Source organism: Sinocyclocheilus grahami, unplaced genomic scaffold (assembly GCF_001515645.1).
Source record: "Sinocyclocheilus grahami isolate Dianchi unplaced genomic scaffold, SAMN03320097.WGS_v1.1 scaffold594.1, whole genome shotgun sequence".
Taxonomy (NCBI): Eukaryota; Metazoa; Chordata; class Actinopteri; order Cypriniformes; family Cyprinidae; genus Sinocyclocheilus; species Sinocyclocheilus grahami.
Window position 1 is genome coordinate 585,699 of NW_015505773.1, and position 23,987 is coordinate 609,685.

Here is a 23,987-nt window from a genome sequence, read left to right on the forward strand (position 1 = left end):
TAAACTTTTTCTATATAGTGATAATGCAAGAGGACAATAGAAAACAGTCAGTTTATCAGTTAAAGTCAGTTCATTGTTGATTCAGTAATGTCATCATCCAGCTCAGTTCAGTTCTCTTCAAATAGTGTATGTGCAGTGAAGTCAACAATGTTGCCAGAAATTGTGTCCCCAACTAAGCAAGCCAAAGGCGACAGTGGCAAGGAACCAAAACTCCATCACTGGCAGAAATGAAAAAACATCTCCAGGTTACGCATGTAACCATGGTTCCCCGAAGGGAACGAGATGCTGCTTCAAAACGCTATGGGAACGCCTTCAGTGTGACCACGCTCTGAATCACGTGTGTAATCAGTCCAATGGATGGGCGAGACATCACGGGCGGGGTGACGTAGTGACCAGGATGCTTAAAAGCACTGCAGTGGATACAGCGGCAGGGAAATCTTCAAAACTTCTGGGAAATTAAGTAAGCGCTCGCAGGCAGTGCTTAATTTGTAAATGAAACATTGCCGGATCCAAATCAGCAGTTAAAAGGCGCCGTGACTGACACTGACAATACAACTTCAGTTTCGCCGGAACATTCAATGACGTCACTAAACGGTGATGACACAACTATAAGAGCATTGTTCACAAGTTTCTGCATGGACCTAACTATACAGCCTAGGTTTTCCAGCCCTGGGTCAAAAATGGGTCGCCAGGATGATTTAAGGCAAATATATGTAAGTTACATTATAAATAACAAAATTTGTTTCCATAAAAATAAAATACAATCATAATCTATATAGAAAAGGTATAAATATGCAAAATATATCTGACATAAATAATTAACAGATATAAAACAGATGTGAGGTGCGGCGATCCGCAAAAAAAGTTCACGGAAAGGAAACCGAGAACCGAGATGACAGAAAGCGATAAAGGCGACAGTGGCAAGGAACCAAAACTCCATCACTGGCAGAAATGAAAAAACATCTCCAGGTTACGCATGTAACCATGGTTCCCCGAAGGGAACGAGATGCTGCTTCAAAACGCTATGGGAACGCCTTCAGTGTGACCACGCTCTGAATCACGTGTGTAATCAGTCCAATGGATGGGCGAGACATCACGGGCGGGGTGACGTAGTGACCAGGATGCTTAAAAGCACTGCAGTGGATACAGCGGCAGGGAAATCTTCAAAACTTCTGGGAAATTAAGTAAGCGCTCGCAGGCAGTGCTTAATTTGTAAATGAAACATTGCCGGATCCAAATCAGCAGTTAAAAGGCGCCGTGACTGACACTGACAATACAACTTCAGTTTCGCCGGAACATTCAATGACGTCACTAAACGGTGATGACACAACTATAAGAGCATTGTTCACAAGTTTCTGCATGGACCTAACTATACAGCCTAGGTTTTCCAGCCCTGGGTCAAAAATGGGTCGCCAGGATGATTTAAGGCAAATATATGTAAGTTACATTATAAATAACAAAATTTGTTTCCATAAAAATAAAATACAATCATAATCTATATAGAAAAGGTATAAATATGCAAAATATATCTGACATAAATAATTAACAGATATAAAACAGATGTGAGGTGCGGCGATCCGCAAAAAAAGTTCACGGAAAGGAAACCGAGAACCGAGATGACAGAAAGCGATGCGTTGTTTGTTTGCTTAATTACAAAAACATTTACATTTAGTCATTTAGCAGACGCTTTTATCCAAAGCGACTTACAAATGAGGACAATGGAAGCAATCAAAATCAACAAAAGAGCAATGATACACAAGTCTCAGCTTAACGTAGTACACGTAGCAAGGTTTTTTGTAATTACAGTGGGTACGGAAAGTATTCAGACCCCCTTAAATTTTTCACTCTTTGTTATATTGCAGCCATTTGCTAAAATCATTTAAGTTATTTTTTTTCCTCATTAATGTACACACAGCACCCCATATTGACAGAAAATTTCTTTTTTAATAAATCTGCAAAAATGTCAACAATTCTGTGTTTTTCTGTCAATATGGGGTGCTGTGTGTACATTAATGAGGAAAAAAAATGAACTTAAATGATTTTAGCAAATGGCTGCAATATAACAAAGAGTGAAAAATTTAAGGGGGTCTGAATACTTTCCGTACCCACTGTATATAGGCCTAATCAATAAAAAGAAAACAGATATAATAGAAAAAGAATAGAGCAAGCTAGTGTTAGAGGCCTTTTTTTGCTTTTGTTAATTGTAAAATAAATAAAAAGAAAATAAATAGATTACAAAAAGATCCGAGAACCATACTCGGTCCGGCCAGAACAGGGCTACTAGCAGGAGAAGGACCCCATCCTGGCACACTCTCTCCAGAACAGAGCAATCGGGGGAAAGGCGTACAGATGAAGCCTCAGCCACATCTGTACCATGGCATCCAGCCCCAATTGAACTGGATGAGTCAGAGAGAACCAGAGGGGAGAGTGCGATGTCTCTCGAGTCACAAACAGATCCACCTTCACCTAGCCAAAAACTCTCCATACACCGGGCCTCGGCCACTGCCTCGACAGGATGTCTGCTCCCATAATGAGGAGCCCAGGCATGTGAACTGCACTCAGCGAGAAGAGAACCACACAAGGATCTGGTGCCCCTGCCTGTAAAGGGGGCGTGAACACAGACCTCCCTGGTGGTTGATATAAGAGACCACCGCTGTGTCGTCGGTGCACACTAACACATGGCGACCTCTTAGGCCTGGGAGAAAGTGTTTCAATGCTAGAAACATTGCCAGCATCTCCAGGCAGTTGAAGTGTCATGTGAGATAGCGACCGCTACACACACCGCGGGCTGAGCGGCCACTCATGACTGCTCCTCAACCGGTGAGGGACGCATCCGCCACTAGCATTACGCGGCGACAAGGAACTCCCAGGACTGGGCCCTGAGACAAGAACCAAGGTTTCCTCCACATGTCTAAGGCACGTAGGCATTGCCGCGTGACCTTGAGCATGCAAAGTGGGTTTCCCCACAGGGGGAACCCCCTGGTCTTGAGCCACCACTGTAGGGGTCTCATGTACAGCAGGCCAAGAGAAATCATGTTGGACGTAGCTGCCATCAGACCCAGCAGTTTTTGAACTGCTTGAAAGTGTGTGACAGGCATGTAGAACCCGTCAAGAAGAGGGACCACCTCGATGGCCTCCTTCCTCAAGAGAGTGTTTACTTCTTGTTCTGTTACCAGAGCCTGCTCGGGGCCCCACCAGAGTGGGAATAACCCTGTTGAACTGAGGCGGAAGAGAACCATGCTGAATTCTGTAGCCTCTTTCTACAGTGTGCGGGACCCACCGAGACACATTTGGCAGTAGTTTCCATGCTGCCAAATAGTCTGCCAAGGGAATCAGTCTCTCGAGCGAAAAATCAGCCTCGGCGAAAGCGGGGCCGGCGCCGCGAGAAACGCTGGTGAAGGCTCCCCCCTCAAAGAGAAGCTTCCGAGAGTGAAGCAAGGCAGTAAAAGAGCTGACTCTGCGTGCTTCGCTCCCAAGCAGACAACACAAACTGTGTGTGTCCCCACCCGAAATATAGCACGGGCAGGGAGGAACACACAGCCTGAACGCTGCCTGGTCTTGCCCTAATGCTTCTTTTGACTGAAGCTTTGACATAATAGAGCTTATAAGTGGACAAACAACACTAAATAAGACTCACAACAGATAGCGACTGACACACACACAGAGCGCTTGCTGAATGACAGAAAGCTGCCACTGTATCCACCGCACGTGCTTTTAAGTGTCCTGGTCACTACGTCACCCCGCCCGTGACATCTCGCCCTTCCATTGGACTGATTACATGCGTGATTCAGAGCGTGGTCACGCTGAAGGCATTCCCATAGCGTTTCGTCGCAGCTCAAGTTCCTGAAGGGGAAGCAGGCTCAGTCGGGGGGCCAGTTCTCCTCTGGCCAGAAAAAACCAGCATGGTATAATTTAATTACAGGCTGCAACACACATCAGATTGAGCAGAGGAATACAGAACAAGTTTATTATTTAAAGGGGTGGTTCACTGGTTTTTTTCTAGGCTTGATTGTGTTTATGGGGTGCAGTCTAGCATGTGTTAATGCTTCATTTTAAAAAGACCTGCATTATTTTTCACATAATTTACCTTTATTCCACACTGCTCTGTCCCTTCTCTGAGAAACATGCTGATAATTTCCTGCTTTTATGAAGCCCTGTCCTCAGAAATAGGTGATGGGCTCTGATTGGTTAGCTAGCCCAGTGTGTTGTGATTGGCTAAACCACCTCTAGTGTGCATCTAACAGCGCCACCCCTCACCTCAGCGGCATGTGCTCCGGATGTATTGTAAACAACGGCATCGTTAATATCGCTTATCAGTTTGAGCCCGATTGAGAAGCAGAGGATATTATTCAAGAGGATCGTGCAGAACCTGTGCAAATACAGCTTTTAATGGTAGGCCAATGTTTTTTGTTGTCTCATACTCAAATGCTACTGCTTATGTTAGCTTTTAATATATGGTTTTATCCTGATTAAAGCTTTAATACAGTATGGCAACTTGCACGCGTGTCCATGTTTAACGCTTCTCATAGCTATGTGAAAATAAGTGTATAACTGGAACAGTTCATTGTTGGAGCTGAGCTGAATGAGAGAGAGAGAGAGAGAGAGAGAGAGAGAGAGAGATGCAGAGTGTGTGCAGAGTAGGGTGATGCGAGGAACAGTATTAAGAACCGCTGCTTTAGAACATTGATTTTGAAACTTGTGAATCCATTAGAATCGTTAGAAGACAGAATCGCGATACATATATGAATAAATTTTTACGTGCACCTCTAGTTTTCTCTTCGTCTTCTGTAATGCTGGGTACACACCATAAGATAATCAGGCTGATTTTGTGCCGATTTCTCCCCTTCCGACAATTCTAGGTAATGTCTCGATTATTTTGGTGGTTCTAAAGATTATCTTATCAGATTTTCTGTGGTGTGAGGTGTGTTAAAAGTGACTGAATCTGCTCGGAAGAACGTTGGAGGCGCCCCGATCGCGAATCGTAGATATTCAACATATTGAATATTTATGATCAGAAATCCTGATGTGTGGGGGGAACATCGTGGCACACCACACACTATAGGAGCAAAATGGTTAAATCTAGGATTTTTTTTGTCCTCATGTTTGTGGTCTCTCACATTTTGAAGATCTTATAAGATTTTAAAAATCTTTTAGTGTGTACCCAGCATAAAGCAACTCAGCATGGCCTCGCCCCCTTTGCTGCCTTTTCCCGAGGGTGGGGTTTATCTGGGTTTGTTACGTCACGAAGTAACTTTTTGTAGGCATTAAACTGCCAGAATTTTAAAAGACAATATTTCTGTTTGCATTGAACTTTCAGCTTTGTAACTTTGCAGATATTTTTTATGCTCAAACAGCAACATTACACACTAACTAACGTTAAAAAAGTGAAATCGCAATCAACCACCCCTTTAAGAACCAGTTTGTGATGTGATGCAAATTTCAAAAAGTATTCATTTATAAATGCAAGTAAAAGTGTTTTGAGATCATAATTGTCAGGGAGTATCTGTCATGTCACCAGCTCTGAACTCCATATCCCAGAATCCTTCTCGGCTCACACCAGTTCACGTTCACAATCACCAATCTCACCAGATCTCACTCACCTGGATTCTGATCACCTGCACCTGCTGCCACCAATCAAGCCACCTTCAAAAGCATGCTCCTTTCAGTCACTCACCGTCTGGTCTACAATTCATTACGCTACTCCTTAGCTGACTCACTGAACCCGGATGCCCTCATGATACCAGCCTGTCTCTGTGCCATCCGCTTCAGCCCGATCCACAAAGGAACCCGTCATCACGGGAGCCCGATCCCTTCCATTCCTCAGACTGTTGCTCTAACCCGTTGGCTCTCCATCTCTCTCTCTCCCTCTCCCAGCACCTGTTCAATAAAGCTCACAGTTTACTTTACCTCTCCGTCCCTGGTCTCCTTCTGTAGTGCGACAGAAGATCGGACCGACACCGACGGCACAGATGAGTTCTCCCGACAGCATGCAATCGGCTGCGTGTTTCTCTGTCCTCACTCGTTGGGATCTCCCCTTCTACGAGTACGCCGGGGAGTTTTGCAAGCTCGCGACGGCGATGGATGACGCCACCCTCAACCATCTGTTCTGGCTTGGGGCCAACACCCATTCAGCTCAGCCCGGGAAGGGCTCCTGATCCCCAGCTCAGCCCGGGAAGGGCTCCTGATCCCCAGCTCAGCCCATTTTTATGTATTTTTGTGAAACCCCAATGCAGCGCAAACTCTGTTCTGGAGCAGGCCTTCATAACTCCAGGGTTATAAGATGTTTGGTTAAAGGAGTTTTGGTGGGTTTGGTTGCTTGTTATAAAACATAATTTACGTTTTTTTTTAATAGCATCAAAGACAAGTGCAGTTGTACAGATGACAAGCAAGTCACAGTAGCTTTTCATTACAGAAGCTGGAGCAATTAGATTGTAGGGGAAGAAAATGTGAACGGGGATTCTGAAGATAATTACATAAACATAGATGGATTCTTAACATGCCTGGCTTCACAGCACATTTTTATTGGTTAAACTGAAAGAGAGAGCTTTCAAATCATCTGGTTCTCGATGTTTCATGTGCTGCAGAGATGCAGGAAATAATTGCAGGCTTAATGTATGGTCAACATTTTTTCTCACAAGTTTGTGGTGACGATGTTGGATTGGGTTGACTAATTAAAATGCTTTAGATATAAATTATGCCTTAATACTTAACAGAAACTTGTTGGTACTGACTTGTTTTGCACCAAAGTACTGCATGTATAAAGCGGATACTTCTATACAATTTAATTCTACATAAATAGTTTTGTATACATTGTGTACACTGTGGAAAATGTTACATTTGAAATTTTGTATAAATCTTGTCAAAAATTTCCTTTAGGAAATGTTTGAGTCATGGGGAGAAAGGGTCATTGTCAGAATTCCCTGCACAAACCATAAAATGTTTTTTATATCAGCATAATTATTTAACATAATTAAAGTGATCATGTAGCTTAACACCTGTATTCTTATCAATAAAGTTTATATTAACAAACTATGGGGTCATTTACTGGGTCGTTTAGTTTTATATTTTACAGTTAGGAAATGTACAATATACATTCACCATCCCATGATGCTTGTAACATTGTCATTGTATTTTAGCCTAGGGTGAGCAAATTAACACAAAATTTTCATTTTTGAGTGAACTTCAACTTTGAAGAAAGCAGCAGTACAGTCAACCCTTCTACAGAAAATGTAGCATCTCCCATTCATAGAGCAAAACCTCTGGAATATGTTAGAGGGGTCATAAGCTGTTGCTAAAAAAGAACATTATTTTGTGTATTTGGTGTAATGAAATGTGTTTATGCAGTTTAAGGTTAAAAAAACACATTATTTTCCACATACTGTACATTATTGTTTCTCCTCTATGCCCCGCCTTTCTGAATCGCGTCGATTTTTACAAAGTCCATCGTTCTGAAAAGTGAGGTGTGCTCTGATTGGCCAGCTATCCAGTGTGTTGTGATTGGCCGAATTCCTCAAGCGTGTGATGGAAATGTTACGCTCCTTACCATATGATGCCGTGTCCCGGTGCGACCAGACAAAACAAATAAAACCCATTATAAACTAGGCATTTGTTGCATCCAGTGGGTACATAATTACTGATTGTAATGACATACTGCCTTTTTGCACGTTGCGTTGCATCGCGACGCATAAACATAAAATCATGTCTGCATTTGTGATCGGAGAAACGATAAACAACAAGTGCTACTCTACACTGCTCAAAACTCGCGTTTGAATCATCAGTGGCAAATCCTTTTAAATATGAAAACGTACTTACAGGCTGTGAGTCAGCATTATTTGTCAGAACACCGGCATTGTAGGCTACTCTCCCAGGAAACAGTCCTCGTCCTCCGTAAAATGTGTTGCTCACATCTGAATATTTGGGTTGAACTGTTCTGGAACAGTGTTATAAATACAATTTAACCACTGATTTCTAGTTGTGTCCTCTTTTGGAAGGCCAAACAAAGTAGTTTCGCCTTCATAACGAAACACACAGGGTCTCCATGACATGTCGACGGCTGCAACAATACTACAGCGAGAATCAAAGTTACACCTTCATTCTTTGCATGAACATTTGGGCTTTGTTATGCAAATCTTTCCGCACAGTGACGTAGACATGTGGGGGCGTGTTTAAATGAGGCATTTTAGGAGGGCATGGACGAGTCTTAACGTTTATAAAGAATATCTCTTTGAGTTTGAGACTTTAGTCTTTGCAAATTTAGGGATCTTATCTATTCACAAGCAGCTTGTAACACTCCAAAGAGAAAGGAAAACTTGAAATCGCATCATATGACCCCTTTAAAATTATATGTAGGATTGACATGGACAGCAGTGTAGCACCCCCTTTGGTCTTGAAGGAAGTGGATGTGGTGAAGAAAATTTAAATGAGTTGTTGTTTTCATAGTGGTTGAGGGCAGGGAGGAAAAGGTCAAGATGTGGTGAGTGAATCAAATGCAAATGACCACCGGACTACTTCAGGGGAAATGATGGAAAACATTTGAATTGTGACTCGCATATGACCATGGACTACACTGAAGCCTGACTTCCCATCCCATGCAGCCGTATGCCACTTAATTTGGCTATATATATATACAGTGGGTACGGAAAGTATTCAGACCCCCTTAAATTTTTCACTCTTTGTTATATTGCAGCCATTTGCTAAAATCATTTAAGTAAATTTTTTTTCCTCATTAATGTACACACAGCACCCCATATTGACAGAAAAACACAGAATTGTTGACATTTTTGCAGATTTATTAAAAAAGAAAAACTGAAATATCACATGGTCCTAAGTATTCAGACCCTTTGCTGTGACACTCATATATTATACTTATATATATATATTTATTATATATATTTATATATATATAAAAAACACCTGAAGGACTCCAAGATGGTGAGAAATAAGATTCTCTGGTCTGATGAGACCAGATAGAACTTTTTGGCCTTAATTCTAAGCGGTCCACTGCCATCCACTGTCAATGACTTCTGGAGAATGGTTTGGGAGAAAAGGTCACAGGTCATCGTCATGGTAACCAACTGCACTGAGAGTGGAAGGGTAAGGCAATGTTCAGAATAGAAGACTGCTTACTGTTGTATGAAGTGTTTACTGAATTCCATTCATTTAATAATCACTACAGTATATGGAACTATACATTATGTAGTGATGTATGAAACAGTGTTATGCTACATTTTTGTTGCATGATGTTTAATTGAATTATCAGGGCTGAAAAAAAATGTTTGTTTGACATTTTTATTCCAGTTTTGTGAAAAACACCATATTCAGAGTGGTCTGGTTGCATAATTTCTGTAATAACTTTGTTAACACTACAGCAGATTTGTCCTCTGCACTTGGTGCAGCTATTTGAACATACTATATATATATATATAATTATTTGTTTTCCTGATTTAACTTCTCCAGGTCAAGTGTGAGCAATACTGGCCATATATATATATATGGTCGCCGTGATTTTGCCAAATAGGGCATGTTCCTGGATCAACATTGCATATACTTTGATTATTAATCGATTCAAGATTGCAATTAATGTAATATTATTATTATTCATTTACACGAACAACAAAAAGCCATTTATTTTTTGTCACGTTTACGTGCAGTATGTAATTGGCGTACACTTTATTCCCGTATACATGTGGTTTCTTCAGTCAGTGGTTTTCTCCACAATATAATTTATCTGAGATGCTGCAGTAACAAAGCCATTTCTAAGCCTCTAGGACTCCAGTGAACTGCGATCACATTCATATTATTCAAATGGATAAAGTGGAATCGTTCCTAATCCTGGACGATGGTCCATGGCCATCCTGCCAAAATCACTTCATGAGTAAGGTGTAATGTTATCTAGAAATTGACAATGAACTGCACAGCAACATTCAAAGGCCTCTTATACCTATGGTGTACATGACTCTAGCATCAGAAAGACACTGGGCAAAATTAGCATCTATGACAGAATAGCAAGGCAGAAACCAGTGTTGACAAGAATAACATGTCTTATGAACAAATTAATCATAAGTGGAACTTGCCTGAAACATCACATATTTTTAGGGAATTTCTTTCTTTTTCCACTTTAAACTTTAAATGATTCATACAGATTTAATATAATTTTGCTTAGCATTTTGTATAAACCATTTCTCAATGTATGTCCCTCTCCCTGGATCTGTCATCACATCCCTGTCCTCTTTTCCTGTTAATGTGTGGGTGAACAGTATCTGTGAAGATGATGAAGAACGCCAACACAATGAAAGCCACTCCAGACTTTCCACTTTGTCTCTTGCTCAAACAACCCTTTGCACTTTCACATTTTTTGTTAAGTATGTGGCCACACAGTTATTGTTGTGGGTCCTTTCTGGGACTGTCCTCTGAAAAACCACATCAGTCATATCAGACCATATGGGCTATGTGGTTTTGGTTGTGTTTCTTACTGTTGATGCCAAGTCCTTGATAGAAGTATAGTCTATCATTTTGTGAGCTTCCTTTTTCCATTATCCTCTCAAAAAGGCAATAGCATTTGCAGAGGACACAATTAGAACTCCTGAGCAGTTGGGGCCTTTGCAAATTTCCACTTTCATAATGGTATTACAAGCAATGAAAACTTATGAAAAGAATGGCATTGGCAGAGTATACATTATGCTACACCCTCATGGTTAGTCTGATTTCACTCATCATAATGTTTTGTAACAAAAGTAACAAGGCCATTTCTAGACCAGTGGCCCTCGATACTGTGTGTGCTGATAAACTTTAATATATCTGTCATCTCAGATGTTTTTGCTACTGAGAGACAGGCTTTTTGGATCCACCTGTGGAAGTTGTTAATGAAGAAGTCTCAGCAGCATGTAAAACAGCCACCTTCAAACCTGATGTGCTGATGTGAAAAACATCACAAACGGGACCTCTGGAAATTGCTTTCAGTACGAATTACTCAGGCATATTGTGGTGAAAAAAGTCCTGGTGTTAAGCCATCGCCATGTGAACCCTGAAGCTGGAACTTCACTAAAGCAAATTTCTCTTTCTACTCTTCTTTTTCTTCGTTTTTAGTAGTAAGTCCTCACTAGAGGTCAGATGTCCCAGTTGCTGCCAGCAATTTTGTACTTTGCAGGTGGGTTCTCCAAGGTTAGTCAGTCAATTAGAGCAGAGTATGTAGCATAAATACAGGGTGTCCCTCAGGGATCCATCTTAGGCCCTTTGAGGTTTTCCCAAGAGGCTCAGTTTTAATTCGTAACGCATGTGTCAGAACAGCAGAGGAGTGTAACTCCCTGTTGGAAGACCACAGATCAGAGAAGTTGCTCTTTTGTGATGTCAGAGAACTTTAAACAGCTACTGTAATTCACCAAACAGAGAAAAGGGGGTAGTCTTCGCATAACCCCAGTACCCTTGTTGATCCCTAATTCATTCCTCTGCTCCACGACTTTCTTTTCGTCTTCACAAGGAGGCAGGGCTTAGATGGAAGTGTGTGTTCCTCACCTAGGGAAGCATGGAAATACAATCAGAGCAAGACACTTCACCCTGGGCCCACAAGCGGGGCATCCAGCTGGACTTGTACTTATGGCAAGAAATACAGCCCATGGGTCGTTCATAGGAACAAGAGGAAGGGTTGTCTGTGACATGGGGGGAAGAGCAGCACGGCAGAATGACAAAGCTGTCGTCTAATGAGAAAACACACTCTGGTCATAGATTTGCCTTTTTCCTTTTTCTGTAAGAGTGGCTGCTAGCACTTAAAACTGTGAAGAAATTGCCATGATGTCCTTTGCTGTGGGAACAGCTTGAATAAATAAAGAATTCTACCAGAAATAGTGAATCATTACTACAGCACATGCCCTGAACATCTGGGCACTCTGTGAAGTGGTGCTGTAATATAAATGCATATGTATAGACCATATGAGTGAATTAGGTCAGTCAATTATAGGCCATTATTGAGCATACATAGCTTACCATATCTTTATAATGTTTAGGTATATGTCCAAAGAGATGCACTAATATTGTGTCATACCTAAACCAGGTATGATCAGACTAATTATTATTATTATTATTATTATTATTATTATTATTATTATTATTATTATTATTATTATTATATAATTTCAAGGTATTGTTAAGAAAAAAAATTGTTTGGTCCAAGTCCATTTAACTTTTGCATCTAAATAGCAGTACTTTGTGCCAGCAACATTAGTACTGGCTTAGCAGTAGCTGCTTGTGACTATACTTAGGCAATGAATCAGAACAAGAACAAGTATAATCAAAATATTTGTCAATCTGGATTTAGCAGCAAATGTTTACACACACACAGAACAAGACTTGAGTTTGTCTGCCACGGATGCACTGCAAGAGATGCAAAGAATGAAAGTTTCTGAAGGCAATTTATGCAGAGATACGTGGCTATGATAGATACAATATACTACAGTGACAAGAATAAGTTAGTGAACCCTTTGAAAATATCTGCACGTCTGTATTGATTACTCATAAAATGTGGCCTGATATTAATTTACTTTCAATTATAGACTAACACAATCTGATGCAACTAATAACACACTTTTCATATTAAGTCATCTTAATGAATATATTAAGTAATCATTCACAGTGCAGAGTGGAGAAATTAAGTGAATCACTGAATCCTAACTTGTAGAAGTTTATTGAGCAATGTTGGACCATTCCTTCCCATAAATCTGTTTCTATTTATCATTATTGTTATTATTGTCTTCTTTAGGTCAGGATTCACATATTTTCTTATTTTTGCGTTTTGCCTCATTGTCTTATTCATAGTTTTCATGTGACGTCACACCCTTACAGGAACACAAAACAAGGCTTTCCTCCACTGACCGCCAGTTATTATTATGAGGCTTGCGTTAAGAAGTAATGTAGTAAGACAGTGAAATGTAAAGGCCAAATTCAGCATACAACTTATTGATGATGCATACTTTGTACAGGCAATCAGATGAACCCAGAATATAAACGCAATGTGTAAAGTTGAATAATAAATGTTTTGCCATAAAAAAAAAAACATTATAATAAAAACAACCATTTAGCGCATAGTGTTCATATTCCGGGCTCATTTGCTTGCCTGTATAAAGCATGCATCATCAATAAGGAGTGTACTGAATTTGATCTTTTCATATCAATGTTTAAAGGCACCTTAAAGGGGTGGTTCAGTGTTTTTTTTAGGCTTGATTGTGTTTATGGGGTGCAGTCTAACATGTGTTAATCCTTTGTTTTTTAACAAATGCATTATTTTTCACATAATTTATCTTTATTCCACACCACTCTGTCACTTCTCTGAGAAACGCGCTGATCAATTTCCTGCTTTTATGAAGCCCCTCCCTCAGAAATAGGCGATGGGCTCTGATTAGTTAGCTAGCCCAGTGTGTTGTGATTGGCTAAACCGCCTCAAGTGCGCGTCTAATCGTCCCACCCCTGTCCTAAGCGGCATGTGCTCCGGTTGTATTGTAAACAAAGGCATCGTTAATATCGCTTATCAGTTTGAGCCCGATTGAGAAGCAGAGGATATTATTGAAGAGGATCGAGCAGAACCTGTGCAAGCACAGCTTTTAATGGTAGGTATATGTTTTTTGTTGTCTCATACTTTTAGATATGCTGTTATTTCTAAATGCTACTGCTTATGTTAGCTTTTAATATACAGTTTTATCCTGATTAAAGCTTTAATACAGTACGGCAACTGCACGCGCGTCCATGTTTAACGCTTCTCATAGCTATGTGAAAATAAGTGTATAATTGTAACAGTTCATTGTTGGAGCTGAGCTGAATGAGAGAGAGAGAGAGAGAGAGAGAGAGACGCAGAGCGCGTGCAGAGCAGGGGACGCAAGGAACAGTAAACCGCTGCTTTAGAATATTGATTTTGAAACTTGTGAATCCATTAGAATCGTTAGAAGACAGAATCGTGATTCATATATGAATAGATTTTTACGTGCACCATTAGTTTTCTCTTCCTCTTCTCTAAAGCAGCACAGCATGGCCTCACCCCCTTTGCTGCCTTTTCCCGAGGGCGGGGTTTATCTGGGTTTGTGATGTCACGAACCCGGGAAGTAACTTGTTGTAGTCCCTACCAGCCGTTTTTAGGGATTAAACTGCCAGAATTTTAAAAGACAATATCTCTGTTTGCATTGAACTTTCAGCTTTGTAACTTTGCAGATTTTGTTTATGCTCAAACAGCAACATTACACACTAACTAACGTTAAAAAAGTGAAATCGCTATGAACCACCCCTTTAAGTGTTTTCAAATAAAACGTTTTAGAACGTACCACTGTTTTTAGTGATTGAAATATTGCGGCGGGTGCTTTATATGGATTGCTAATGGCCAAAACTTGCATTTTGTTCACATATCTTTATTTTATTCTTTTGAGTTCTATGGATGTTTGCCTGCCAGGTCTTTGAGCCCAGCGTGACTGAAAACTATGAATTGCATCACCTAGCCTCTCTAAAGCTTGATGTCATGAATTGCTGTGCTGACATTCTCCTGTAAAATGCATTTATACACTTTAGAATCCATTGTTCTTTTCAATTACTGCGAAGTGCTCAGACTCCAAGGCAGCAAAGCAGTGCTAAACCATGATGCTCTCTCCACCATGCTTCAAGCTGAGAAGAGGTTTTAGTGTTCAAGTTTTTATTTATTTATTTACTTACTTACTTAGAGACAGGGTATCTTTAGCAATGTCTTGTGCAATACTTCTTAGCCTTTTCCAGCTCTGCACGTCTCTGTAATGTGTTTTTAAGTTCCCGTAATAGCTCTTGGGATTGAGGCATGGTTTACACTAACCAGTTTTTCTTGACAAGAACATATTTGTCAGATATGTCTCACAAACTTGTCACTGTATAGTCAGTGTGACCCAGAGTATGCAAAAATGCTAATTATACATCAATAGTAGCTCAAATATACAAATATATCGTTTGTCTTTGTGTTTGTCTTTGGACAGTGGAAAATGACAGAGAGCTGTCGCCACAGAGAAGACACCATAAAGAGTACAAATTCAACCTGTCCCAGATTCCAGAGGGAGAGGCCATCACAGCCGCAGAATTCAGGATCTACAAGGAGTGTGTGACCAGGGCCTTCCACAATGAGACATTCCTACTTAGTGTGTTCCAGGTGGTTGGGGAACATCCAGACAGGTAAACGAGAAGTTAAATGTTCTAAATATCTATATATATTATTCTATAAATATATATATATATATATATTATTTTGCTATAATGTAAAGCCTAACCAGGTTAGTGTGTCAACTAACTTATAAAATAGTAAAATCATTGAGGTAATAAAATCGTTACCTCAAAGTCATTACACAATGATCTTTTTAAAAATATATATGTGTACAGTGCAACTAGAATTACATTACGAAATAAACACAATTAAAGGGATAGTTCACCCCAAAATGAGAATTTTCTGTTAATTTACTCTTCCTCAGGCCATCCAAGATGTAGGTGACTTTTTTTCTTCAGTAGAAAAGTAATGAACTTTCAGCTTTGTAACTTTGCAGATTTTGTTTATGCTCAAACAGCAACATTACACACTAACTAACGTTAAAAAAGTGAAATCGCTATGAACCACCCCTTTAAGTGTTTTCAAATAAAACGTTTTAGAACGTACCACTGTTTTTAGTGATTGAAATATTGCGGCGGGTGCTTTATATGGATTGCTAATGGCCAAAACTTGCATTTTGTTCACATATCTTTATTTTATTCTTTTGAGTTCTATGGATGTTTGCCTGCCAGGTCTTTGAGCCCAGCGTGACTGAAAACTATGAATTGCATCACCTAGCCTCTCTAAAGCTTGATGTCATGAATTGCTGTGCTGACATTCTCCTGTAAAATGCATTTATACACTTTAGAATCCATTGTTCTTTTCAATTACTGCGAAGTGCTCAGACTCCAAGGCAGCAAAGCAGTGCTAAACCATGATGCTCTCTCCACCATGCTTCAAGCTGAGAAGAGGTTTTAGTGTTCAAGTTTTTATTTATTTATTTACTTACTTACTTAGAGACAGGGTATCTTTAGCAATGTCTTGTGCAATACTTCTTAGCCTTTTCCAGCTCTGCACGTCTCTGTAATGTGTTTTTAAGTTCCCGTAATAGCTCTTGGGATTGAGGCATGGTTTACACTAACCAGTTTTTCTTGACAAGAACATATTTGTCAGATATGTCTCACAAACTTGTCACTGTATAGTCAGTGTGACCCAGAGTATGCAAAAATGCTAATTATACATCAATAGTAGCTCAAATATACAAATATATCGTTTGTCTTTGTGTTTGTCTTTGGACAGTGGAAAATGACAGAGAGCTGTCGCCACAGAGAAGACACCATAAAGAGTACAAATTCAACCTGTCCCAGATTCCAGAGGGAGAGGCCATCACAGCCGCAGAATTCAGGATCTACAAGGAGTGTGTGACCAGGGCCTTCCACAATGAGACATTCCTACTTAGTGTGTTCCAGGTGGTTGGGGAACATCCAGACAGGTAAACGAGAAGTTAAATGTTCTAAATATCTATATATATTATTCTATAAATATATATATATATATATATTATTTTGCTATAATGTAAAGCCTAACCAGGTTAGTGTGTCAACTAACTTATAAAATAGTAAAATCATTGAGGTAATAAAATCGTTACCTCAAAGTCATTACACAATGATCTTTTTAAAAATATATATGTGTACAGTGCAACTAGAATTACATTACGAAATAAACACAATTAAAGGGATAGTTCACCCCAAAATGAGAATTTTCTGTTAATTTACTCTTCCTCAGGCCATCCAAGATGTAGGTGACTTTTTTTCTTCAGTAGAAAAGCGAAACAGCGAGGCAACCATAGCAACGTTGTGGCATCTTGGAGAGAATGGAGAACCGCAGATTAGCTAGTTTTGTGTTAGCTGCTGTTGACAAAACATACATTAGACTGCAAAGACAAGCGAAAATCCTCAAAACTTTATTAAATCGCTGTCGTCGGGAGAGGCATTGTAATCTAGTTTTATTCTTTAAAGTGTTGTTATTGAACAGCATAGACTCTCTTGACCGCAACTGCTCGGTCAACAATACAGCTCTCTCTGCCATCCTGTCAGATCTAAGGTAAACACTTGACGCTTGACAATACATACACATTGGTGTGCTTCTCGTGACATCATCATTAACAACTAGTTGTTCAGTTCGGTTCCGTATACACTGCATAGAATTTCTGTAAATGCGGTTGTCGCTACCTGTATTTTTCAGGAGTTCATGCGGTTGTCGAATACGGTTGTCACTCCCGTATTTTAGTGAATGATGTGTGTACAGAATGCGATTAAGAGAACTGACAACCGAATATAGCTGCAGTGTGTCCGTGGCCATTGAGGTCTTGTCTTACGAAGTGAAATTATTGCAAGAATCTGAACATTATTTACCTGTAATCCGTAGCCTTGGGTAACGGGGAAATACGATTCTTTTCCTTGAACTGGTTCTTTTGAACAGTTTGTTTCAATAAACTCAACTGGTTAAACGTCACACAATGACGTAACATATACGCAATTAAATGATTAAAGCACCCAATAATGATATGAAACGTGGATGCTTTACATGTCTAAAGCATATAAAGTAAATAAACTTGTCTTCATCAGCTCACCTTTTATTTAAAAAATAAGAAACCATTGGTTCATACATGTGCATATAAGCGGTTCATAGTTTGGCTCATTTTAAATCGGAATGACTGTCAGGCATGTCCAAAAGTAAATTTGAATTGAGAAACTTCACAGACTTCAGTGAATGAGTGCTGGTGCACACATGCACATCAAATAGATGAAGCGGATTAGAATGAGAGCACAATAATTCTGACTAAAATATTTTGCATCCAAAAGTATAAACACTTTGTTTATAAACACATCTCTTCCCCCAATTACAACAGCACTATAAACTGCAGTGTATGTTGACAGACTTTCGTTTATTTAAAGACAGGCATATTTTGTTCAGTAAACCACTGTTTATTAAAAATGAAAACGTGGTTTATTTTTCCCCTTACTACTGAAAACATACTGAACCGTGACCATCATTTTTGTGTACCGTTACACCCCTAGTAAATATGAACCAATTTATGTACAATTAAACTGCAATTGTGAAAATATTTATTTGTTGGTGCTTATTCACGCTGAGTAATTGACTGATTTAAATTGAGCCAAGCCGTCCATCACTTAACAAAGCAGAGGTTGTCTACCATGTACTTTATGTAGACCATGGCAATGACCACAATGCACAACTGAAATAGCTTTAGTTTGGTGTTTTAAAAAGAACCCACCAACACACGTCAAACATTGACTTTGTGGGTGGTGGGAGGGATATCTCCTTGAGAAAGGCAGATGGCGTGACCGGTGAAATGTCCAAAACTCACCAATAATTTGTGACTGTGAGGCTAGCCATAATTTTATTATTATTATTATTATTATTATTTAACAGAGAAAGGCACCAAATAAGAATGTTGTAACAAAACTAAAGCCAGAGCCAAAGCTGGCTAACTACATGTTTCTCTCACAAATAGTTTCTAATGTTTATCACAAAGTGTTCATTTGGTGTACAATCTGTTGAACAATGGGCACACTGTTTTTCCACAAACCTGCATTGGTCATTTTATTTTTAGCCATATCTTGATATTATGTATTGGCATTCTCTGTAGAACAAGTTTTACCTTGATGCAAATTATAGCGTTCTTTGTGGTATTTCCCTACATGCCAATTTCTGCCTATAAATCCCAAATGCTGTATGGCTTGCAAAATGTATTTGCTTACAAACAGATTAATTTGCAAACTTGTCAAGTTCTAACAGCATAATTACTGTGTTTATGGTTTGTGATCTTTAAAAAACACATTGGTTGGGGAAATGCGGTATAGCTAAGCTAAGCAGATGCACAAGATGGCTGAGAGAAACTTCTGAAATGTGTAAGCCTTTAATCCATGAAGCAAAAAATAACTTGGTTATGGAGGTGGTGCAGAGAGGGGCTGTACTGTATATCTGGCTGAATTTAGCCCATGCGGCAAGACGATTTGTCCTAACACAGCACCATAGTGAACCTCAAGTCAACAAGTTTTACATGGCCTTAAATGTAAAGAAACAATAGCATGTGAGAACATTTTTCAAGTGATTGGACTTTGTTTCTCTGGACCATCTGTAATATGCCAAAGGGATTTTATTTCTGCACCACTAGAAAATAATATTTCCAAACATTCCCCATCTTCCATTGAGTATGTCTGAAATTGATTAATAGCATTCTAGCAATTCTATTTGACAATTATTTTTAACAAAGTGAAGGAAACAGCATGCCAAAAAAAAAAAAAAACATTACATGGCAAGTTTAATGTAGCAAGTGATTCTAGTTTACGATACCTAATGAGTATTTTTTATTTTTTTTGAAAATCACCTAATATTGGGAAACTGATTATAGAAACCATGTACAATTCATATATTGCAAAAAACTTGGAATTAAAAGAAAATTGCATTTACATGTATATATGGCTCTTTTATTAAAAGCAGCTTTGAATACTTCATTATATGGGGAAAAAACTGTTTTGGAGAAATCTGAGATGCATTTTTAAACACTGTCAATTGTATTTATTTTGAAATCACAGCAAAGATCAGGCTTTGTTTTCATGACAATCCATCAATACCTCATGAAAAATCCAGTTTACCATGACTGTGGAGTTATTACTTTTCTGTTTGTATATATTGTAATCCCTGGTTGTTTTCATGTGCATCTGGCCTCCATGGAAAACCCTCCCACGCCATATGTGAAGACGGTCCCGTATGCCTGCAATGGCATTGTGAAGCTATTAAACTATATGTCCATTTTAACAGCAGCCAATGACAGAGGCAATAAATGCGATTTATGTAACCAAATAACCCCTGACACTTCTGACTTTATTCCAGTTAATTTATTGTGTCTGTAAGATGCTTTACAGTTGGGCTTTTAGAGTTGGCAGCTCCCCTGTGGTCTCATTCGGACGCCATCCCAGGTGAAGGTGTGTGATTGGTGGCACTAAACAATATGAGTCAGCATAAGTACGATGCGTTCATGTCAAATGTGACGTGTGAACCTCATATGGAGTTCCTCAGAGAGCAGCTCTAATTAATGAGCAATAACGAGGAGCTGCAGGGACATTCCTAAAACACCTGTGTGACCAACAGCTTTGAAGTGACTTGGCCAATGCTTAGTAGCACGCATGGTGTGTAATTACTGAAATGGGACAGGCTGCTGTGATCAAACTTTTGTCGCTGTTCTCAAATCAGTGACTTGAAGCGCCTCTAAATTTGACAAACTATATATATATATATCTTTTTTTTTTTAAATAGTTGAATACACGCCTTAATTATCTTAGAAGAATATTTACGAGGTGAGGAGGTGATCCATGCTGCAATGGGGAACTGTCAGGGTTTGTCAAGGGAGGACCCAAATGCAGAATGGACAGGGGAAACAGTTTATTAACAAAATTAGAGCACAAAAAGATGAGGCAGGATGACAGCTCACAAGGCAGGGCACACGACAGGAGAACAGACTGGTCGGGGATTGGGGTAGCTCCAGACTCTATGGCAAAAGGGGACTAGGTACCAGCTCAAGGAACCACAGGCTTGGCCCTGGGGATGGTAACTCTTGAAGCACCAAAATGTCTGCCAGGTCAGAAGAATCCGCGACCAGGGATGACTCAGGAAGCAGGGCAGGAACCAACTTGACAGACACACAGACAAGACAACAGGAGAGACAAGAGATAGACAGATCAAAAGTTTGTCAAACTTGCAAAACTATGACTATAGGGAAATAAAACTGAAAGGAAAAAACATAAGTACTAGAAAAACTCAAACTTACGAAAACAAAAAGGATAATAGGAAAAAGCTAGGAAAAAAAAACTAAATATAAATAAAAACAAGACCACTACCTTGCTGAAAACAAGAAAAAAAAAATAAAAAGGGTTGAGGAACTAAAATAACATAATTAAACCACTAGGACTGTAACTAGACTGTAGACTAAACACAGGAAAAAAAAACTAGAACTAACAAGAGGGGAAACTAGACTGGATGCAATATACTGAAAAGTACGCGCTAACAAGACTAAAGACAATAGCACAGCAAATGCACACACAAAACAAACCAGCAAAAACTAGAGGGAAATGAGCACAATATAAAGGGATCGGAGCACACGAGGATCAGGTGAACACAATTGGACAGACAAGGACTAAACAAGGGGGCATGGTGATTGAAAATGAGGAGGCAGGACAAGAGGAGCACATGGCCAACACAAACAAAGACACAGCCATGTGGTCAGGCACAAAATAAACAAAGACACATTAAACAAAGACAGGACAGACAAGACTGTCAGGGCAGGATCCTGACAGGGAACAACTTAATATTTAAATAAATAAATAGCTCATAGCACACACACACACACACACACACACACACACACACATATATATATATATATATATATTAAAACTGTTAATTAGAAGATTTCTCTTTCAAACCAATGTGTTATTAGCATTTATTTTATATATTTGTACTGTATTTCCTGTTATTCACTTTGTTCTCAAAATAAAGATAGTATTGCTGCTGAAATGGTGTTAAAAAAGAATAAATAAATACATTTCCTTTATTAATGATAATAATAAATAATAGATAACAATTAAAAGGGGATCATAAATTTGTGTAAATAGTGTTTATAACAGTTAAGGATCTTCGGACTTGCTTATTTGCAGGGACGCCAACCTGTTTCTGCTAGAATCTCGCAGGTTGTGGGCAGCTCAAGAAGGTTGGCTGGAGTTTGACATCACAGCATCTAGTAATCTCTGGGTGATGAGTCCCCTTCATAACCTGGGTCTACAGATCAGTGTGGAGACCAGCAGTGGTAAGATGATTTTAAGATGAGTTTAACATATATATGTGTGTAGCTCAGGTGATTGACTCAAAACTGAATGCATATGAGCTGCCATGAGCAAAGATGGCAGATGGCAGAACAGCCAAGGAGTCCTGCATCAACCAAGCAAGTGCCAGTGAGATGAATGGGAATGATTGTTTTCTCAATGTGTCATATAGTATAGACCTCCTTGGCTAGTTCAACCTATTCATTTTCATTTCCTTTGGTGACTCAGAGTTCATTTCTGTTCATTTTGATTTAGTTTAATGGACAAGGATAATGCATTTATAGCACTTCTTCTTTTTAAAGGGTGGAGCATAAATCCTAAGGAAGCGGGGTTAGTAGGTCGTTATGGCGCTCTGGAGAGGCAGCCTTTCATGGTGGCCTTTTTCAAAGTGAGTGAAGTCCATATCCGAACTGGACGGTCTGTGGGCAAACGACGTCACCCGAACCGCAATCGCTCCAACAGTCCCCAGGAGACATCAAAGGGATCAGCTCAAACAGGTTAGCCATTGATATTTCCCATTTTGTAAACTAAGCCCCTTTCTTTATTCTAAATGAGACAAGTTTAATATGGCAGAAATCAGACATAAAGTCTCTTTTAATTCTTCAGGAGATGTTGACCTGGGGTAGTTTGGGGATGTTTTTGTATCTCGTGAGTTTTATTGAGTCCAAATCTTTATATACCCCTGCATAATGAGAATCTGAACTCAATAAAACTCTTTAAGATCCAAAGATAATTTATTTAAGAAGCAGCATATATATAGGCCTGACATCCCGTGTCTTGATTTGAAGTTTTTACCAGCCTTCACCGATAGATTGCTGCAGTGATGACGTATTTTTATAGGTCGACCCGTAAGGTAGCATCACCCTGGTTCCATGACAAAAGCCCCAAATAATTTTTCCATTGGCTTTGGGATCATTGTAGAAAATAAACTCTGTGACCAACAAAAGTGTATCATGAGAACTCATATGAATTTTGAAATGTAAATTCAGTCGCCAGCTAAACATAGGCTATTACTGAACTAAACCACAGTTGCATGACTTCAATGTCACCACCTTATGAAACCTCAATCAGTCTTTATTTAAATATATATTTTCCTGGAAAGTTTCAGTTAGAGTAGCCTGTAAGAGCTCGATTATGAACACAACTAGGCTGTAAAAGTGGACTAGTGAGTAGATGAGGGATGTGATAATGTTTATTGACTTCAACCTCCTCTGTAGTCCCATTTAGCCGCTTGTTTGCAACAAACTTTTTCAAGACAAGTAAAAGCTTTTTAAAACTTATTAATTATTTATTTCATGAAAATTGTGTTTGAAGCTTGTGTTAAAGGGGTCATATGATGAGATTACAATTTTTCCTTTCTCTTTGGAGTGTTACAAGCTCTTGGTGCATACAGAAGATCTGTAAAGTTGCAAAGACTAAAGTCTCAAATCAAAAGAGATATTCTTTATAAAAGTTAAGAGTCAACCATGCCTACCTAAAATGGCTCGTTCTAACACGCCCCCACATATCTACATCACTATGTGGGAAGATTTGCATAACGCCACCCAAATGTTCACGCAAAGAAAGAAGGTGTAACTTTTATTCTCGCTGTAGCATTGTTGTTGCCGCCGCCGCCATGTCGGTAAGGCGCTGTGTTTCGTTGTGAAAGAGAAACTACTTTGGTTGGCCTTCCAAAAGAGGACGATATCCACTTCGTCATGTCTGGAGCTGATCCGTGCTGATCCGTGCTGTCGATCACCGGATCGGCTTTCACCGTGGATGAAGCAGAGTCCTGCCCGCGGTCGTCACATGTGGTTGCCACAAGCCCGCCGGACGCTCCTTCGTCGAATCCACCGGCCGTGCCGTTCTCAAGCCCGCCGGCCTCCGCGTACTCTAGGCCGCCGCTCACTCTAGGCCGCGTTGTGTGACGCTGTTTCGTTGTGAAAGGGAAACTACTTTGTTTGGTCTTCCAAAAGAGGACACGACTAGAAATCAGTGGTTAAATTGTATTTACAGCACTGTTCCAGAACAGTTCAACCCAAATATTCAGATGTGTCCAGCGCATTTTATGGAGGACTGTTTACTGATCC

At 39.6% G+C, this 23,987-nt stretch overlaps 1 protein-coding gene across 2 annotated transcripts in view; it reads left to right on the forward strand.

The window, feature by feature from the left end:
- LOC107557245 (bone morphogenetic protein 7-like) overlaps positions 1-23,987 on the forward strand; it is a 58,015-nt gene that overhangs the window by 13,474 nt on the left and 20,554 nt on the right. For both annotated transcript variants that reach the window (XM_016240597.1, XM_016240598.1), the window contains exons 2-4: positions 14,973-15,165; positions 21,754-21,902; positions 22,221-22,415. In XM_016240597.1, the coding sequence (XP_016096083.1) occupies positions 14,973-15,165; positions 21,754-21,902; positions 22,221-22,415 (537 nt within the window). The remainder of the gene's footprint in view (positions 1-14,972; positions 15,166-21,753; positions 21,903-22,220; positions 22,416-23,987) is intronic.